General features: G+C 37.8%; 1 protein-coding gene across 3 annotated transcripts in view; it reads left to right on the forward strand.

Moving 5' to 3' along the window:
- KASH5 (KASH domain containing 5) overlaps positions 1-20,692 on the forward strand; it is a 29,713-nt gene that overhangs the window by 4,618 nt on the left and 4,403 nt on the right. Inside the window, exons 4-14 of one of the 3 annotated variants that reach the window (XM_042477631.1) lie at positions 1,260-1,421; positions 2,625-2,742; positions 2,863-2,922; positions 3,319-3,396; positions 3,519-3,575; positions 5,058-5,117; positions 7,683-7,747; positions 10,752-10,839; positions 12,183-12,290; positions 13,272-13,426; positions 14,558-14,636. In XM_042477631.1, coding sequence (XP_042333565.1) covers positions 1,260-1,421; positions 2,625-2,742; positions 2,863-2,922; positions 3,319-3,396; positions 3,519-3,575; positions 5,058-5,117; positions 7,683-7,747; positions 10,752-10,839; positions 12,183-12,290; positions 13,272-13,426; positions 14,558-14,636 — 1,030 coding nt within the window. Of the gene's footprint in view, positions 1-1,259; positions 1,422-2,624; positions 2,743-2,862; positions 2,923-3,318; positions 3,397-3,518; positions 3,576-5,057; positions 5,118-7,682; positions 7,748-10,751; positions 10,840-12,179; positions 12,291-13,271; positions 13,427-14,557; positions 14,637-20,692 lie in introns of all 3 variants that reach the window. The other 2 variants (XM_042477633.1, XM_042477634.1) reach the window with 2 other exon arrangements.

Here is a 20,692-nt window from a genome sequence, read left to right on the forward strand (position 1 = left end):
ACATCATTTTTCCATTTTGGTGTTCACTTTAGTTAGACGCCTTTAGTAGGGGGGCATGGTATTTGAAAGTTTGTAACTGTAGATTGACACATGAGGAAATGTATAGAATCAGAGAGTTGGAAGAGACCAACTTAAGTTTAAAAGATCTCTAGAAGCATTCAATTTAGGCCTTTTTAATGAGTAGTCAGTCTCATCCCTAGAAGCATTCTGGGTTGGGAGGAAGATTGGGGTTCAGAGAGAATCACAAAGTTGGAAGAGACTTCAAGGGGCATCCAGTCCAACCCCCTGCCATGCAGGAATACACAGTCAAAGCTTTCCTGAGACATGGCCATCCAGCCTCTGTTTAAAAACCTCCAAGGAAGGAGATTCCACCACTCTCCAAGGAAGTGTGTTCTACTATCGAACAGCTCTTACTGTCATTAAGTTCCTCCTGATGTTTAACTGGAGTTTCTTTTCCTGTAGTTTGAATCCGTTGCACAATATGAGAAATAGAGAAATTCCATATTATCCCTTAGTAACGTGACAGTTCAGCTACAGTTCCACTTGTAGAAGAACAATGTTTTATTAAACTTAGAAGCTCCCTGTCTGGAAACACCTAGGGCCCCTTACCTGTAATGAAAAAATGATATTGCTTAAAAGTTTTCTGTTTGGGCCCCGGATCTTAAGGGAGAGGAGAGAAGGGAGAGAGCATAGAATATAGTGTTGCCCATAACATATTGGTATGAGCATATGGCTAGGATCTGTGATCTTCATATTATTTTATGATAACATCAAGTCTCCCAACCAATGAATTAAAAAAAAAATTGAGAGTCACTTGAAGTGAAGTTCATTTTGAAATTAATCTTCAGTTGCATTAATATATGGACCACTGAATTTGGCTTCACTGTGTTCTTAGGATTCTTTATGAGACCCAAATGACAATAGAAATTCCAAAATTGCTGATTTATCTCTCCTTCTTTTGTGAAAAGCCTTTATGAAGGCTGTCCCACTTTAGAAAAGAGAGAAAATGGATTTGAGGTAAGTATAAAATTCTCACATTTCCCAAGACAAAAATACAGCTTTAATTCTTTATTTTGCTGGTTCTAGCAGATTTTTGGCTTTCAAATTTTAACTATGTTGGTAGTGTCTGCAGCCATGTACCTATTGTGTACATAATGAACAAAGTGACAAATCTGGTGTAATTAGCTTTTTTTAATGGAGCACAATGGTAAAAATAAATTTCTAGCTCATTGGCCATTTCTGTCTCTTCCTAATCTTAGAGAAGAGGCTGCAGACTTGATGAACAGCATAAAAGACTTGCAGCAAGGAAACAAGCAGCTAGCAGTGCAAAATATCAAGTTGCAGAGGACTATTGAGACTGCAGAAGAACTCAATTCAAGACTCTCTGAAGAGATCTCTGAGCTGAAAGGGAAGCTGAAAAGGTAAATATGAGGAGTCTAAGGCTTTCATGGCTGGTATCCATAGTTTTTTTCTGAGTTTTTCAGGCTATGTGGCCATGTTCAAGCAGAGTTTCTTCCTGACGTTTGCCAGCATTTGTGGCTGGCATCTTCAGAGAAATTTCTTTGAAGATGCTAGCCACAGACGCTGGTGAAACGTCAGGAAGAAACTCTGCTAGAACATGGCACAGCCCGAAAAACCCACAAAAAACTGTAAATATGAGGACTTTTCAACATGGTGCCATGACTTAGGACTAATTGAAAAATGAAAACATTAGGGGCCTTCCTCATCTGGTATCTTCCATATCTCTTTGACTAAGCTCCAATGCTGGCTTGAGTATGATTGGAGTTATTGCCCAGTAAAGGACAGGCCCAACACCATCAGGCCTGAAGAGGAAGAGCCCTCCTCTCCCTCCTTCCAACTGTCATCTTCTGGCCTGGAAGGGAGTGAAAGGACAGGCCCAATGCCATCGGGCCATTCTCGATTAAGAAAAAGAGCCCTCCCTCCAGTCCATCTGCCTTGGTCCAGGCCTCAGAGGGAGAGAAGAACTGCTGGACCTGATCCCATCCCCCCCACCATTCCCTTCTCCTTTTGTGTTGTGTCTTTTTAGATTGTAAGCCTGAGGGCAGGGCACTGTCTATTATCCCCCTCTGTTGTAAGCTGCCCGGATTCCCAGTGACTGGGCGGCATATAAATAAATCATGTTGTTGTTGTTGTTGTTGTTGTTGTCATTATTATTATTATTTCTGGAGGGTATCATGCTAGGAAGACTAGCTTAGTAATATTGAGGGGTCTGTAGGATGTAGAAAGAGATACTCTGTTAGAAATGTCTGCAGTAGTGAAATGTAATTTGTTGTGATGAAAGTTCATAAAACTGATACCTGGATGTGTCAGTGCTGATCCTTTTAGCCAACACCTTGTACACATGTGAAGTCTGCCCTCTATATTTCCTTCTCTTCAACATTCATCCCTAATGAGTTTTGTGTTCTGAGTTCATTGGCAGCTCCTTGAAACATGTGAACTTGGATTACGTTTTACTCATCTGAATTCTGATGCCATAGTTTGATCTCCAACTCTTTCACCTCCTTTCCTTGTTGGATTTTTTTGCTCTTCTGCAAATAGTATAATCATACTGAATTTTTGAGATAGAATATTAATAACTGAACACCCACCACACTTTATTGCAGCACCCAGCAAGCCCTGGACCAAGCTAGAGCTGTGGCAAATGAATTAGAAGACCTGAGATTTTTTTCAAAAAATCTAGAAGAGGAAAAGAATAGATTGTATTCACAAGTCCGACAGCTAGTAAGTTCTTCTGAACATTTATTTTCACTTGTTGTATGAATTGTCCTTTGGCTGCAAAATTTTGAAATACTAGATTCTTTTAAAAGACAAATCAAACTGTCACTTTCCCCCATGTTTTAGGAAAAAGAACAACAGTTTCTATCTGTTCAAGTGGATAATCTTCAGGAGGAGGTGAGTACGGTAAGATACAACAGTGAACAGGTAAAATCATCCAGGTCAGCAGTGGGAGAAGACAAGCAAACTCAAGATAGCTAGTTATGTGGCTCCTTAAATGTATCTGCTTTTGCATTTATTGCATTAAGACACAAGAGAGCTCTGCAAAATGTAGAATAATATTCCATTACATGAATAACCATTGCACACAATATTAAAGTCTATATTTAAAAAAAATCATGCTCCCCATACCCATATCATCATATGTCTGTTTCATTGCATTACAGATTGTGGGATGTCATCACAATGGGTCTCATCCTCATTTATTTGGACAAGAGGCTAATTAGAGTACAACCAACAGAGCTGATTTCTTTAACACATAGAGAAATAATAAGGATAGGAGTCTGTTTTGTCTTTTTACAGAACAAGAAGTTGCTTCTAGAGAAAGAAAACTCTACATGTAAAATCAAAGAGTTATTTACAAAGAAGGCCAAAATGAAGGTACTCATAAGCTGAAAAGTATACACCGTTGTAGCTTTGCAGATAACTGCTGTAAAACTGCTGTTCTTCTAACTTTGATTTGTACCTTCAGAACAATTATTTGTATTTTTGCTTCCTTGCAGTTCCAACTCTGTGAATATGAAAACCTTATTTCCTGCAAAGATGCTGCCATTAATGAGGTAAACTGGAACTAAGAAACATGCAAAGTTTAATTGTAAAATTAGGGCACTAGTGAGTATGGAGCCTAAATACCCTAAAGGCAAAAATCTTGTTTGATCTTGGAAGTTAAGTAAGGTCAGTACTTAGCTCTGGTTAGTACTTAGATGGGAGACCACCAATGAATACCAGGTGTTATAATCTATATTTCCGAGGAAGGAACTGGCAAAAACTCCCCTAAGTACTCTTTACACAAGCAAACCCTATGAAATTCATGGGGGCGCAATAAGTCAACAGGTGACTTGAAGGCACATGCATACACGTGCAGTGAGCATATTTGTCTTAGGGGTAGCTCTTTTCCAATTAGCTGTTAAGGGAGATGCATTTGCCTGTGATAAACCCATTTTTGCTTTCACAATAGGATTTCCTTAGAGATTAACTCATCAGCAACTAGATTTGCTAATTATGTATTTACCTTCCAATAAGTAATCAGAAACAAAACATGCCAAATATATGTATGAAAAAACAATCTTGTGCCTTGACAAATGGCACATGAGGAAGCCTTTCTTAAAAACATGCTGAATACATCTTGCTTTGATCCAAAGTAACACTATGGATGTTAATACCACCAACTATTATTTATAAAATGATAAAGTGTCAAGTTGCTTGGAACTTTAAACAGGAAAAAAAACAATTTTGATACTTTACCGAAACACTGGTTTAATAACAAGGTACTATCTGAACCATTTTCAGATAGTTGGCTATCTATTGAATAGTAATTTTCATGGTGTGTATAGGGAGCCAGTTATTTGTAGTATCCACTTCTGTAATGAAAATACTATGTTTCCATTTTTATTTCCATTTGGAAAATAGCTAGGTGAATAACTAGCATGCCACTGTTGTAAGTTGCTAGTTTGTATCTCATGTTTTCACCTTGATGAATAAATTCAAGTTGACTTTTAATTGATTAACTGATGAGATTGCTAAATGGACAAAAATAAATAGCATGCATGTATTGCACCAGCCATTATAGTAGTGGCATTTTCCCTCTTCTGTCTTGAATGAGGTTTCTCTTTATCTTTGAAAAAGGGTATTTGCCACCTCTGATGTATCTTTTATAACTACATCTATTAAAAATAATAAAATCGAGAAGTCTTTAGTCTGTTAAACAAAATTAATAATCTATTAATCTACATAAGTAATTGATTAAACATTACAGCCCTATTTGTATATATTCTCTGACATTACATATACAGTACATGTAATTACATTATATATGGAGGTAAAATACTGTTGCAAAATAAACTTTGCTCTGTTTCTTCTTTAAGGAATCACTAGGTGTCACTACAGTCTCATGGCCAGTCAGAATTTGGCCATGAAAAGAAACATCCCTCTGTTTTTTAAAAAATTGGTAATATATGCCTATGTAAGATCACAGTTTGCTTTGACATGAGGCTGAGTTATATTCTTATTTGCTTATTCTTGTTTGTTCATGTTATTTATAGAAAACAAAACAAACTGAAGAGCTGACAGTGATCCTGGATGAATACCGAACAGTGGTAGAGGTAGTGGATGTTTTATTTGCAGGCAGGCAGGAGTCCACTGGAATGGCACATGTATTGCATGGAGATACACAATTTCTAGAAAGTTTGAAGCTGTGGAAAAAAGGGGAAAATTTGAAAAAATGAAAACATGCAGTATTATTATTATGGCCCTTTACAGATTGAAAGTCACTTTGTTACTTTAGATACATAACAATAGCAATAGTAAGTACATTTCTATACCATTATCAGTGAACTAGTACTCCTTAAGCAGTTTACAATGTGCTATGTATATCTCGTCTTACCACCGATGACACTACCTTCCCACAGTGGCGGGATTGTGTGCTCCTGTGACACAACAGGTTATGTTGATGGTGCTGCCAGTAGGGTCCCTCACGTTAGATAGACTAAATGTGTGAAATAGCTACTGGGCAGCAGCCATGGTTGCGGTGGGAGGGTGCCACTGGTAGAGGATCCGTCAGAAAAAGCAGCAGTGGCACCATTGCTAACCCTTGTTAGTACTGAGCAGAAGGAAGCATGACACATCCATTTTGAATGTCCTTTACCACAAAAATGAGATAGCTTAAAATTAAATGCGATAGTGCCAGAAGATCAGATTCCCAGGTCAGATTGCACTCAGTGAGCTACTTGAGTAGAGCAGAGGATGACACAATTGGACTCAAACAGAAAGGATATTCACCTGTTGGACATGTTCAGAGGTGAAAGGAAAATAAGAAGCTGCACAACACATATTATAAGAAGATGGAATGTGGGAAGCATGAACCAGAGGAAGCTAGACATAGTAAAACAAGAAATGGAATGTATCAACTTTGCAATCCTTGGGGTGAGTGAACTAAAGTGGGAAAGTGGACAGGAATGGGATACAGTGCGCCCGCATCATATGTGTATACATTATATGCGGCTTTCAGCATACACGGAAAGCTGTGTTGGAAGAAGCGGCGCCGCGCGCCAGAATGAGTAATGGCACATGTGCCTGTGGCATGCATGTGCCCGCTGCAAGCACAAGCCCCATTACTGCTAATGGGGCTCAAGCATATGCGGAATTTCTTTTACGCAAGGATTCCCGCGTAAGAGAAGGGACCACTGTATTTTGAGTCAGATAATTACACAGTATTTTACTCAAGAAATGAAAATCTAAGAAGAAATGGGTTGATGTTTACAATGTGGAGAGATGTAGCAAGAGCAGTCAAAGTCTGACAAATCATATAAATAAGACTTCAGGGAAAGCCCATAAATATAACCATAATCCAAGTGTATGCTCCAACTACTGAAGAAACAAAGGAGAAATTGAAAGATTCTGTGGTGGACTCCAGGAGGAAATTGATTACACACTAAATCTTCTTGTTAATCTTAGGCAATAGGAATGAAAAAAAGAAAGAGGGAGTGAGGCCTCAAACAGATGGTCTAAAAGGGCTGCTGTTGGGCTGCATTGGGAGCATGTCGTTCAGATGACTCATGCTGCAAATGTGGTGAGAAGCCGCCCTGGGCGTGGCTCTTTCCCAAAGAACTGGCCCAATAGGGAGTAGAAAAATACTGCTCCTGTTTGGCTCCTGGTTCAGCACCACAGCAGCAAAATGGCAGTGGTGCAGTCCCGACGTGGACCTTTTGCACTGTCTGCTTCACCCCTTAGTGAGAGAGAGACAAAATAGTCTCTAGTTCTTGATAGTGTCAGGCAGACATATTCATTCCTATAAACATGCAAGAGGGAAGGACACCATGACTGGCAGCCAATGGCTTATGTACTGGTACTCTTCAATAGAGTAGTATTGAGTAATGTAGCTGTTTAAAGTCTTACTGCTACACAATCCATTCTTTCAGTTTTTCCAAAAAAATAAGCCTTTGGATTCTTTCAGTTTTTCCAAAAAAATAAACCTTTTTTCTGGCTTTTCCCATTTTTTCTCAGGGCTTTCACATCTCTAGTATTGTTTAAACCTGATTTGAACTAGTTGGAGGAAACAGCCATACATTAAAATTCTCAAGTATACCCCCCATCATATTTCATGACCACAGAATCCCAAATTAGAATTGCTAACATGGATTTAGAATGAGAAGTGATTAAAACTGCAGATACCTATGCTTCAGTTTCAGGCAGATATCTAAAGGTTACTCCAGGGAAGGAATATATAAATCCTAGTGAGGAGGTACCTAGGTTTATGGATAGGAGCAGTAGATAAACAGTGCAAAAAGTACTAGCAACACTTATTTGGGTTTTCTAAAAAATGTAAATTAAAATTGCTGTAAAATTAAACAATGGTCCAAAACACACTGCACAAATAATCCAGTCTGAGGCTGATTCAGCTACCTGGCTCGAATGGTAATTCTGGGAACTGTAGTGAGATATTTACCCTTTTCTGTCAGTGAGCTCTGGTGCCACAACAAACTACAGTTCCCAGGATTCCCTAGCATTGAGCCAGGACAGTTAAAGTGGTCTGGAACAGGATTATTTCTGCAATGTGTTTTGGACCAATGTTAGAAAGCTAGATTCCTACTGACTTCTTTTGTTTCCTTCGTGTAATGATAAGAGCTAGCATACCTTTATATTAGTTTCTCTTTATGATCTCTATGTAGGAATTGAAAATGGAAATCAAGAGGCTTCAAGACCATTTGTGTCAGGCTTATCAACTCCCTGACATGTAAGTGCGGTCAGAATTAGCTGTTTTCATTTTGGTCAGTGGTTAATGAGACTGAACCCAGCTAAATCCAGCACGAAGTGGGATGTCCAGCTACCAATATATGTGATTTTTGTCACAGTTGCTAATAGAATTACTATCATGTCTTGAACTAAGAATAATCTTTTCAGGACAGGGAAGTGATTTTGAATATTAGTTAAGTGCCATTTATACTATAATGCAGGGGTGAACAACCCAGTATCCTACAGGTGTTGTGGACTATGACTCCCATCAGTCTCAGGTAACATGACTAGTGGTCAGGAATAATGGTAGCTATAGTGCAAAACAGCTGGAAGACACCAGATTGCATCCCCTGGCAGAATGCACACACCAAGAAAACGCCACAAAGTTAGTTATTGCATTCTTGAACATTGTTTGAAGGTTTGTAATATATTTTCATTTTGTGGCCACAGAATTAAGCTTTAATGGATATGTTTTCACTTCTCATGTTTTAGTTGCAAGACTAAATTTGGATCTCTTTCTAATAATAATAATAATAATAATAATAATAATAGTTTATTTTTACCCCACTTTTCCAATGTGATCAAAAAGCCCGTCATTAGCTTTAATGGTTTAAAGTACAGCTTTTTGGAATTATTGGCGCGTTACAGACAGGCAAAAAGTATGTACAGTACTAGGTACGTACTAGGGTTAGGAAAGGGCGTCCTTTCCGGACGTCCTAACCTTAGTACATACCTAGTACATACAAAATGGTGGCGCCCATTCTAAATGGGTGCCACCATTGGGATGTCACGACCGTGCAGCCTCCAAACGTAGTGGTGCGTAAGTGATGTCCTGGCGCCATGCGAGGGCACCTGGGGTGCCCTTTCCACGGCGCCGGAAGGAGCTCCTTCCAGGTTTGTGTTGCTGCCGCAGCCTTTACACGGCTGCACCAGGAACACAAATGAGAAAGGGGCCGAGTCAGATGTTGGGTGTCCTTGGGGCATGAAGCCTCAAGGACACCCCTTTCCAGGCCGCAGGGAAGTGGCCTTTTGCCGCTTCCCCACAGCCTGGAAAGCAGCAGATCGGGGCCTCAGAGGCTGCCACTGTGGCAGCTGAGGCCCCGATCCGGCGGGGAAAGGGTTGGGAACAGGCCGCCCCAAAAGGGCGGTCTGTAAACCGCCATTGAAAGATAAAAATTACTCTTGGTACTAGCAATAAAAGTGGTGTATTGCTTTCTCAGTAATATGTAATACATCTGAAGCACTTTAAACCTTAAGGTGGCACATAATTAGCAAAAATGATAATATATTTTTAATATATTAAAATGATAATATGTTTTTCTTAAAAGGTTCACAGCTGCACCATAAATCTAAGAACATATTTATTTTGCACTAATCTAAGACCATATTTACTTTGCATGAACATTAATATAAGTCTTGCCAAATACCATGAGTCTACAGTGCAATTTGCACAGAAACCTAGAAATAGGGATGGGAAAGAAATTGGTTCAATTTGCATTTTAAATATAGAACTACCTGACCTGCACTTTAACCACTTTTCAAAATGAAATGTTGTTATCCATTTTTCCAAATTTTGTTGTGCAGTTTTCCAACAAACCTGTATATTAAGATTGATATATTTGGATTATATACTTACATACTTGATTACACACACACACACACACACACAGAGAACATGTACACAAATATGTAATTAGTGAAAATAATGTAGAATTCAGTTATTGCATTTGAAAAAATTATACACAAAAATGTATTTTAAATTAAATGTACATATAAATGTGTGTGATTTTTTTTTTGTGTAAACTTGAAAAGTAACCTGATATAGAAATGGGCCAGATTAAGAAACCAAGTGAACCCAAAACTGACAGATTTTTCTGTCCTAAAATGAAAATATAAAGAACTATTTCTTCTGTATCAGGTAGCTGAACTTGTGAGTGTTCAAGCAAAAGAACAGATGTAGCTTAATTTGCTGTCTCCAGAGAAATTAGTTTTGTCCTCTGCAAGACCTATCCATCTCTCTTTCTTATGCACGCACATCATGCCCTGTGACCCACTTCTGTGTTACTGGCACTAAGAATCTGCAGTAATTTTTTCTGACTTGTTGGCAGACACTGAGGTCAAGTCTAGGTACTTAGGAAGATGCATAATTTTGCCTTGGACTCTAGTGAGATAAGAATAAAGTTGATAGGGATGAATGTTTAGAATTTTAAACTCAAAGCTGATGAAGAAACTTTGTCGGTGAAGAAAAGCCCTCTTTTCTTTTTTAAAAAAGGTTTCCTCCCATCTGACTATCTCTGTCTTTTACACACACACACACACACACACACACACACACACACACACACACACTATCTCTCTCTTTAAAAGTCTAGAAAAGTATACTTCATAAATTTCATACGTAACCTCTTTCTCAGTAATTCTTAAATTGCAGGTTATATCCAAAAGTTTGCATTATCCATAACCTTTGGATATACTGCTTATCTCCCATTGGAACAGCAAGCACAAGATTTTTACAGATAATGAACTCCTCCTCCTCTCTACATGTGGTAGCCATGATCCAGCAGTAGTTGTGATACTCTTTGACCACACAAAGTGTAATTTTACTGTAGGAATTGTGTTCTTATGGAAAATAAATAAATACCACTTTTAAACAAACAAACAAACAAACAAACAAACAAACAGGAAATGTGCAACTCAGCATAGGATCAACTTTGAACAAAGGAAGAAGCATGAAGTGACAGGCTATTGCTATGCAGAGAGTTAGTTCATTTGCGTGCGCGCACACACACACATTACATAAAACATTTGGGAAGTTGTGTCTACAGTAGTTTCTTTTGCAACCTATAACACAAGACCTATCTGTGATCTCTCCAATATTTTCTGACATCTTAGCAATTTTGCATATTTGACAGGATGCCTGCCATCAGATACAGATGAAAAAAGAACACTTCTCTGTTGTATATACCCCTGTTGTGAATGTTGTGATCCTTGTCTTTCTGACACAGGAATTTGAGAGATTCCCTACAAAACATGAAGACTTGCTTTCAGGCTCCTATGCAGCCGCTCTGCATGGAGATTGAAGAATCACAGAAAGTAAGAAGCAATTATCTGTCGGAGATGCTTTGACTGAGAGTTCCTGCATGGCAGGGGGTTGGACTGGATGGCCTTGTGGTCTCTTCCAACTCTACAATTCTATGATTCTATGTATATCAGTAGTTCTTTTTGGAGTTTTATGTCCTTGTATCCATAAAGAGGAAACAGATCCAGACTCATCTTAAACTGACCTGAGTAGGTAGTAACTGTGCAATGTTTATATTTTAATAATTTGTCCATAAATGAGTCTTGTCAGATGAGAAAGGAAGACCAGAATTGATTAAATGTGGTTCTTTGCATTAGCCCCAGTCAAACCCCAGCAGCAGAATATCCCATTACCCTGGAATGGATGGAGATTGGTAATTTCAAACAGTCTCTTAGAAAATGGCAGTAAAAAAAAATCACATAGAAATTTTAGTGCAAGCAAATGGGATATCAGTATTGTGTTTTAAGTAATGTTTTAATAAAAGTTGGATGGTGTTAACACACGTAACACAGAATCACTAAGGATAGACTTTTAAGTGTAAACCTAAAAATCAGGGAATGACATGGGCATGGTTTAGGAAACTGTGTTAGGAATGGAAATCTTCATTACTTCTTCATGGGCTGTGTGACACAAATGTGCCTTTTATGTGCATAGAGCATTGATCAGAATGTTGTAGAATTCAGTAGCTAGCAGGGACTCTACCCACTTCCAGAATGTATTTTTCAAAGTTTTTTTCACATTTCATGTTTTTTTAAAATATTAAAATTACATTTTGTGCATAAAGTCTGTGCAAAAACCTTTTTATCTGTACAATTTTTGCAAAATGCCTCAAAATATGAAAATCATACTTGGATAAAAATAATTTAGATCACTCAATGATGTGGTGTCATAGGTACTTTCTGATAGTAGTCTGCGATACTCTTAGTATTGTATAAAATCTTACAATAGTTACACATATACTACTGGGAGATGAATGCCATCTTCCCAACAATAAAATATTGGATAAACACTACAGTAGTCCCTCGGGTTACGAAATTAATTCGTTCCGCCGCTCCGTTTGTAACCCGAGTAATTTCGCAACCCGAAAAGGCTTTCCGTTAGCGCTGGAAAGCCGCTAGCCGCGCTTTGCGGTTTGAATTTCGCGCCGAAAAAAAATTCGTAACCCGAAAAAAACATCGTATCCCGGAACAGTTTTTTCCAATGTAACTTTTTCGTATCCCGGAAATTTCGTAACGCGATCAATTCGTATCCCGGGGCACCACTGTATCTGTAAAATAAAAATTCTACCTTAAAGCAAGATAGCATAAGTCTGTATAACATTGACTGAGTTATAAGGTATCATTACTGTCTTCAGCAGGAGTTTGGTGAGAGTAATCATTTGCCTAGCCCTTTGTGTGGGGTGTTGCCATCTTTCATGAAACATCCAGTGGTCTTGGAGAACATTAATTCCTCAACAGAAGAACTGGTGAGTGTAAAAATCATGAAGAGGAGAGAACTAACTTTTCATGTTTGAACTCTCAGTTGCCCTTGGAACTTAGAGAAGAAGCTTTAGTTAAGTCTGTCAACAAACCCTACTTATACTAGGAGACTGTTCTGTCTGAGTGGTTCCCTAACAGTCTTCTCAGGGAGATGTAAGGGGGCATGGAAGTGCATCATCCTCAGTGTTGCTTCAGCATCCACTTCTAACATTGCAGTTTATTGACATAACCTCCTACATGGCTGGTGCTAGCAGGAAGGGTAATCATCTGCAGCTGAATTCCAGAGTTTGGTGGACTATGTTGGGGAAAATATGAATCTGAAGGGGTGAACATAGTGGAAGTAGAGGCTGCTGATAATGCTTTACTCGAAGACAGTTTGGAGCCACTTACTAAGGGAGCAGTTTAGATTAATGTTGTGGATAAGGTTTTGGTTCTCTTCATAAGGTCTCCACTGCCAGCAGCTGTTGTTTCTCAACAGAGGCTCCTTCCACCATTTTATACTTTTTGAGGTAGCCATTTTGCACTGCTGTTAACATCTGATGGCCACTTTTAAGCACCTGTCTCAACCCCCTTGATCTTAATTATGAATTGATAAACTTTGTCATAGCCTTCTGTGGTCTATAGCAGGGATTAAATTCATGTACTTTGTAGATGTTGTATGACCTCGGATTCTAGAACTGTAGTTAGCTTTCTCAAGTAGCAGCTCAGAATTCCTTTTGGGGGTATACAAAATTTACCAATTCCAAAAGATGTGATTGTAAACAAATGTACAACTTTTGAGGATTTGGATTTCTTCCTTCCTTCCAGTTCACATAATGACTATTCTTTTGCTGGTGATGAAAGACTGGTCTGATTCACAGGAGGCTAATAAACTGATATTCAGTTGTGTATAAATCAGAATAATCATGGTTGTTTTTGTTGTTCATAAACTTTTTCATCAACATATTACAAATACAATCTCTCTCCAGGAAGTGAACGGATCAAGAGCAGATGGTCGCAGAGCATTACTACAGAGGACCTATAGTTTGTCTCACCTAACCCTTGTGACAGATGCTAAACTAATATTGAAGAACAAGGAACCTAACCAGAAGCAACAGTATTTTTCATCAGAGATGTTGGGAAGGTATGGACAACAGTGACTTCACTTGTATAAGCCCTTGCTTGAGTGTTTGTGATATAATTACAGTACAAGCTATGTACTTCTTATGGCACTCTTTGTAGTTCACATAAAAATGATTGCCTTAATTGCTAACTGACTAGTTGAGGCATAAGGTTCTATGAATTATAGCAGGTATAAGAATCATGAGGTCTCCAGGTGTTGTAGGACTGCATCTCCCAGCATCTGGAGCCACCATAGCCAATGGTAAGGAATACTGAGAGCTGCCAGTAAACCATGGCTGGAGGGCTGCATAATTTTGACACCTGAATTGGAACCACAAAAGCATATACCCAGTAAATCAGTTAGTCTTTAAGGAGTCAGTTATCTTCTGTGTTTGTTGTAATAGACTGACACAGCTAGCTATCCTTCTGGAATTTCTGAGGTTTGAATACCGACAGAAATATAGCATAAAACATAGATCACAAAAGACTTCTACTATGCTTTGGGTGAGTTTTCCTTATGCAAAAGTTGATTCATATAAAAATAAAACATATATGTCTCATGTAAAAATGACATCCTTAGATATAGAATTATATCTTGATTTTTTAAAAAAAGTCATTTAGATTTATTCATTTTCTATATCCATAGAGTATGTGAAGTCGAAGGCTTTCATGGCCGGCATCCATAGTTTTTTTGTGGGTTTTTCAGGCTATGTGGCCATGTTCTAGAAGAATTTCTTCCTGACGTTTCGCCAGCATCTTCGCAGAAGATGCCAGCCACAGATGCTGGCGAAACGTCAGGAAGAAACTCTTCTAGAACATGGCCACATAGCCCAAAAAACCCACAAAAAATCCATAGAGTATGTTCTAGCCTTTAAGTACAATTCTCATATTGTGATTGATCTCTTCTGTGCTTCTGCCTCATAATAATTTTCACAACTTTGCTTATTGGTTGCCTCACTGTTTAAAGGGATTGCTCGCACAGTATTTCCATGTACCCATGAAAATGTATGTGTACAATTAAGACATTACACCAGGATACAACAAATATTTATTTCCATATTCTGAGTTCCTGTTTTTCTGTTTCCATTAGTGGAAATGTTTTTGTTTATGTGTTTTTAGCATTGCTAAACATAATCTCTCTCTTCCAACCTAGCAAGGAAAAACCAAAACAGATTGGGGTGACTCCAAACAGAAATGAGATCTGGACCTGTTCATCTAATAAGGAGACTCAGGTGCTTTCTTATCCTGGAAAAAAATGTCAGGCAATCAAGCCATTTTATTTAACCTAGAGAAGGGGTGCTTCCAAATAATGGCTCCTAGCACTATCAGTTAAAAGACACTATACAGCTCTTCCATCTTTCCCTCCTTAACACTTTTTTTTAAAGAGAAAAAGGATGGAAGAAGCAATCAAAGCACTTGGTGAGAAGGGCAGGGTTAAAAATGGAAGGCAATCATATTTTTCGCACTCACCCTATAAAGTAATGAAGCAGGGCAGTTGCACAATGAAAGCATCATTTGAAAGTACCCACAAACAGTTAACTGAGGGCTTTTCCAGATTATCTAAAGTTTTTTGTGTAAAAGATATGCAAGATGTATTGAATATCACACAGAGATCTTCTCAGTAGGGAATATTTCTATTGGGAAGAAATACTGTATTTCTCTAGCACTCAAAGTACAGTTTTGTTGCTGGGTTGTTGTTTTAGGCAGGTAGCTGAGAGAGCACCCCAAGTGCAGGAAAACTAGCCATGCCATATTTGGAGATCTTGCTCGTTCTGCATGGGGGAAGCCAGGGCACTTAACCCAAGATCAATTAAGATCATAATCTGCACAATCCCTTCACTAATAGGAATGATAGTGGATGATAAACCTTAGATCTACACATGAGTAGAAGTCCAAGATTGCCTTCTGGGAGTGAGATTCCTTTGTCAAGAGACGTTCCTGGTGATTGTCCAGCCAATTACAGACATCCAGTTCTTTTCTTTCTTCCTGAAAACTTCACCTTAATTTCAAAACTTTCTCAGGATACTTTTTGTCCTGTAAAAATGGCTGCCAAAACTCCACCAATTTGATCTCAGTTGAGGTCAGACAGACACCCTGTCAGTATCTTCCTTGACTCCTCAACATTGCTGTAAACAGTAATAATAGCAATAGCTAAAACCATCAGCACAGCCACTGTTGCAGTAAGTCACCCACCAAGCTATGCCAAGTTGATTGAAGAAAAGAAACCTTTTGTTATGTTTTAGGGGAGGTGATGTTCATCTTCCTGTTCTCATAGTCCTTATGAATGTAACAGATCTTGATGATATAAATATATGCTTATGGTGTTGCAGTAAAAGAAACAAAGTCCTTACTGAAAATGTAAAAAGAGACAAATGGCCATCAACCTACTTGTAAGCGAAACTCTGACGTTAGAACTAGGAAAAGAAAAGAAAGGGCCATTAGCTTCCCAGTGGTGTCTGCACATTACATAGTCTGTGCCCAATTATTACACAGGCACCACCTAATAGGGACATTATTAGCAAATGGGAAATGTAGTATGATGAATGTTAACAGCACAATATTAACCACTTGACATCTCAGAAAGCAGGTGACGTTTTGAACAAAATCATTCTTGAGATAATGATTTGGATTAGTGGAGATGGTTTCATCTGCTTCTTCCTGGAAGCATATAGTAACATTTCAAAGTGATTTGAAATGCTATTTATGTGGAAAAATCAAATATGAATTATTGTCAGTGTCACATGTTCTTTTGAACATATTTGTATTGTAGTTTGGAACCTCAAGACCAAGTTCTCATTTGAAACAAAAGTACATTTTTCAAAGATCAATCTTTGGGATTTTCAAGATTATTAAAATAAATTTCATAGGGCTGGGTGTGGACTGTGGGCCACATTGTAGCCTCTGAGTCTGTGGCCCTCAAAAGCCACAGGCTTTTCTGTTATATTTTGTTTGTCAAGAAGAGCAATTCAGGTTTTCCACATATACTCTTAACAAAGCAGAATGCAGAAAGGCATGCTTTTCTTTCTTGGTATTAGAAGAATTGTTCACGTAGGAGAGGTCCATTCTAGGGCCAGAGCAGCAATCCTCAGAATTTGTTAAATACTCTGTAGAATAGGTAGTGATCAGCAACATATGTAAAGTAAAAGAAAACAAGTGGTTTCCTGTCACAGGATCAAAAACAGCCTGACTCCAGAAATCCAAATGTTGTCTGCATACTCCAAAGTAAATAACTGTATTACAAACAACAACTGTTAAGCAGCTTTTGTCTCCCATAACATCTCAGTACAAAACAGTCCTATTTCAGATCCTTTCTTGTTTCCCACTAGTCACCCTAATGTCAGAATCCATATTCTGTCATTCTTGTTGCTCTGAATGTAAGACTTTATTTAATCTGAAAACTAAAATTTCTAAAGCTAAACTAAAATTTGTTTCTTTGGATGTCTGTTTTAAAATTATTCTGGTTTGACTGGCAAAAGTTTCTAGATGCAGGGTACTCTGCAGTAGCTTCTTATCCTTTAGTACACTACACCTCAGATAAGAGGCTGGGACAACTAAATTCTGCTACAATTTCTGTTTACTGTATGCCACAATGTCTTTTGCTCATTTTGTCTCAAAGGTACTAAAGGATTACTTTGCATACTGATATTCCAGACTAAGACAGCTGTTTCTATTCTATCCAAACACCAAGTTCTAAATAAAACATGGTTTTTTTTTTGAATGAGAAAATACATTCAAAATAAACAAACTTGTATATGATTGATTTTTCTAATTTAGTTTTCAGATTAAGTTATTTAGTGCAGGGCATGAACAATCCTGCCTAAGACAAAGTGGGTGGATCTGTGAGAACTACAGAACATCTTGGTCTTACTTTTTTGTTTGGTATAGCTATCTTTTTTATTTTCCGTTCCCATTCTGTTAAGTCTAATGGAAATTGGTTTTTTTTTTGCTTACAATGAGATAATGTCCCTACTATTGTTTTCGTAAATTACCCTTTACCTAGCTAAAAGACTTTCTCCCCAAACTGCACAAATGCAGGTAGAGAGCTTTGTCCTTGCAGAAAGGTAATTGATTTTCTATTACAGGAGCAAAAGACCAAACAAAGAAGAAAACCACACTCTCATCTATGTCTAATGCCATTTATGCAGCGCAATTACTACCAAACAGGGTTATTTACTGCAAATGGGCTTATTTTCCCCGTAAGAGCCACCACCTGGCTATCATCATCTCAATACTTGTTTGATTGCCCTGGAGGTTTCATTGAAAGAAAAGCGAAATTCAAAATTTCCCTTTTCTGTATAATGCTAAAGAAAGCCAAAAATTTAGGCAAGCAATACAGACGTTTTGTTTGAAACTATGACACATTGTGCTTCTATAATCCCAATTTATAGTTGATTGGACTTGCAGCTACCCTTCTGCATAATGGAATTTGGCAAAAACTGAATTTTACAAGGCTTGAGAAGTATTTTCCTTTCATCTGTACTCCTTCTGCCTGCAGGCAAAGCCATTTTTATTTAGATGGGCCTTTGACTATAAGCTAAATGGCAGTTGGGGTCTAACTGATTGGAGCTTGGCACAACTTTTATTGTTGTGTTTATTTTATTGTAATGTTTTAATTAATATTATGTTCTTAAGGTATATTATATAACTGTTAGCGAGCTTAAATACAGTACGTTTTGGGAAACAAAGGCAGTATATAAAGTAAATATTTGGGGGTCGACATTCACCATTTGATTATTTTGTCCCTGGGATCAACCAGTTGAAATTGGATGGGTACACAACACTCCTTAATTGTAGCTCCCTCCACAGCTGTCAAAGTCTCTCCTGCCAGTTTCATACATGCTAATTTTTCTCCTTTTGCTGTTAATAGCAAAGGAAGAACTAACTGCACCAGGATCACTGGAACAGAAAAAAGTTCTGGTATCTGGGCCAAGAAGGCTGTGTGCCAGCATCATATGCAGCTTTCAGGGCCAAGAAGGTTGCATGCTTCTGCCTCAGGAAACCCCCTTTTTCTTAGAAAAAGGAAGTTATATGCTGGTACTCCTTTGTGGATTACAGCTTCAAAAAGAACCAATTCGTGTCTTCCCAGCATATTTACATCACTGTACAAATGTTGGGAGTGTGCACGATTTTTGCTAGGGCTAACTGTTCTCCATGTCTCCATGCTTCCAAAACAGAAGTTCTTCTTTCACAAAAATGGGCAGGTAGTCAGTGTCTGAATATGTTTTCCTGGACTTCAGGCTGCACAGTGAGGGTATTTGTATAATATTTGAATATTACAAAAAATGCTGTGAATATAGAATAGTAACTCACAGTTGACAATGGTTTAGCATTTTCCATTAGTTACTTTTCTAAATACAGTGAGATTCCCCTGCACTGGGGAGGGGGCATTGGAATATGCTGTTCACACCTGAAGTCTGTAATGTGATAATTAGAGAGAGAAATATAGTAACAATAATAGCACGATTCAAATCCTAAGGATTTGGGATCTCATTGGGGTTTTGGGGGTATAAGTTGAATTATGTGGGGCTAGGAAGTAGCAAACCAAATGAAAATCTCAAAGAAAAACCTGTAAGCTCAATAGTAGGTGATAAAGAACAGGAAGTTTTAAGAATGTAGAAATAAACTTGATGAGGATTGAATGTAAATATGTTATTTTAAACATTTTATAAGGATAAGAAATTTGTGTCAGAATTAATGTTTACACAAGAAGCTTTTTTTTTTAATAATATTTATTGAAGTTTCAACATTTAAAAACAAATAAAGAAAACTGTTTATAACCAATGCTTATAATATTCAACAGTTCACACCATACAAACCTTGTCTTTAGTACTTCCTAACCTTCAGTTCTTTTCTGTTTATTTATACATAAATTAATCCTTGCTTAATATGACCCAACTATAATTCAAAGTCATTATTATGTACATGTTTATCCCCTTCTCCTTATCCTACCTAGCCATGGTCTCTGGCTGCTTCGCCGGTAGGGGCTCTGCCTTAAAAATAAATTGAAATGGCCTTGAGAGCTACATAGCATTTGTCCCTCCATTAAGTTTCCTAAGTCATTAAGCCAATGGTAACAAATATAAAATATACAATAGAGAGGGCATATATCATTTATAATATTCCTACTCCCACTACTACATTTCTTCCCCATTGTTCTTGAAGAGATTTTATGACAATGGTCCAGTCCTCTCTGTACTTGCTTTGTGATTCATTACGAAGAGCCTCTGACAGTTTGTCCATTTCCATCATATCAAGTAATTTATAGATCCAATCTTCTTTGCGAGGAGTCATTTTGGATTTCCAATTGCGTGCGTATATTATTCTTGCTGCTGACAACATATAAAAAATTATTTTGCCACATTTCTTTTCCAAGCCAAAATCTATTATGTTCAACAAGAATACATCAGGTGAAAACTTAAGTCTTACATCTATAAGTTTTTTAATTTCAAAATATATCATTTTCCAAAAGTTAACTGCATGCTCACATGTCCACCACATGTGATAAAGAGTTCCCTGAATTTTCCCACATTTCCAACATAAATTATTACTACAATTATACATTTTACTTATTTTTACTGGAGTTAAATACCAACGGTAGAAGATTTTGTAGTAACTTTCTCTAATGCTTTGACTGCAAGTATATCTAATTCTTTTTTTCCAGGAGTATTCCCATTGATCTAAAGGGATCACCACATCAAAATTTCTCGCCCATTTAATCATGTTATCTTTGATTAACTCATCTTCCATTTGATAGGCCAAGATACATTTATACAGCCTTGATATTGGTGCCCTCTTATCTGATAACAGTTCTGCCTCCAGATTTGAGTCGGTATTGCCTATCCCCCCTTGTTTCTGATCCATACTGAAGCGTTCCCGCAGCTGTCTATAGAAGAACCATGAAATATCAAGGCCTTGATTTAAAAGGCTTTCATGAGTTTTAATCTGATATTTCCCATTCCGCAGAACTAATAAGTCTTTATAATAGATCCATTCATCCTTTTTACTACTATATTTGAAAAAGGCTTCCTGCGGGGATGCCCACATCGGGATTTTATCACAAATTAGCCTTTTATACTTTTTCCATATCCTTAATAGAGGTCCTCTTACGAAATGGTTGCTGACATCCCTATTTGCTCTTTCTTTATCATAGAAAAGGGACGCATGCCAACCAAACCTCAAGTTAGTGTGTTCCAAGCTTAATAAATCTTCATCCGTTAAACTTATCCATTCTTTCAACCACAATAGGCATGATACCTCAAAGTAGATTCTCAGGTTAGGCATAGCGAGT

This window comes from Sceloporus undulatus, chromosome 6 (genome assembly GCF_019175285.1).
Source record: "Sceloporus undulatus isolate JIND9_A2432 ecotype Alabama chromosome 6, SceUnd_v1.1, whole genome shotgun sequence".
Lineage (NCBI taxonomy): Eukaryota > Metazoa > Chordata > Lepidosauria > Squamata > Phrynosomatidae > Sceloporus > Sceloporus undulatus.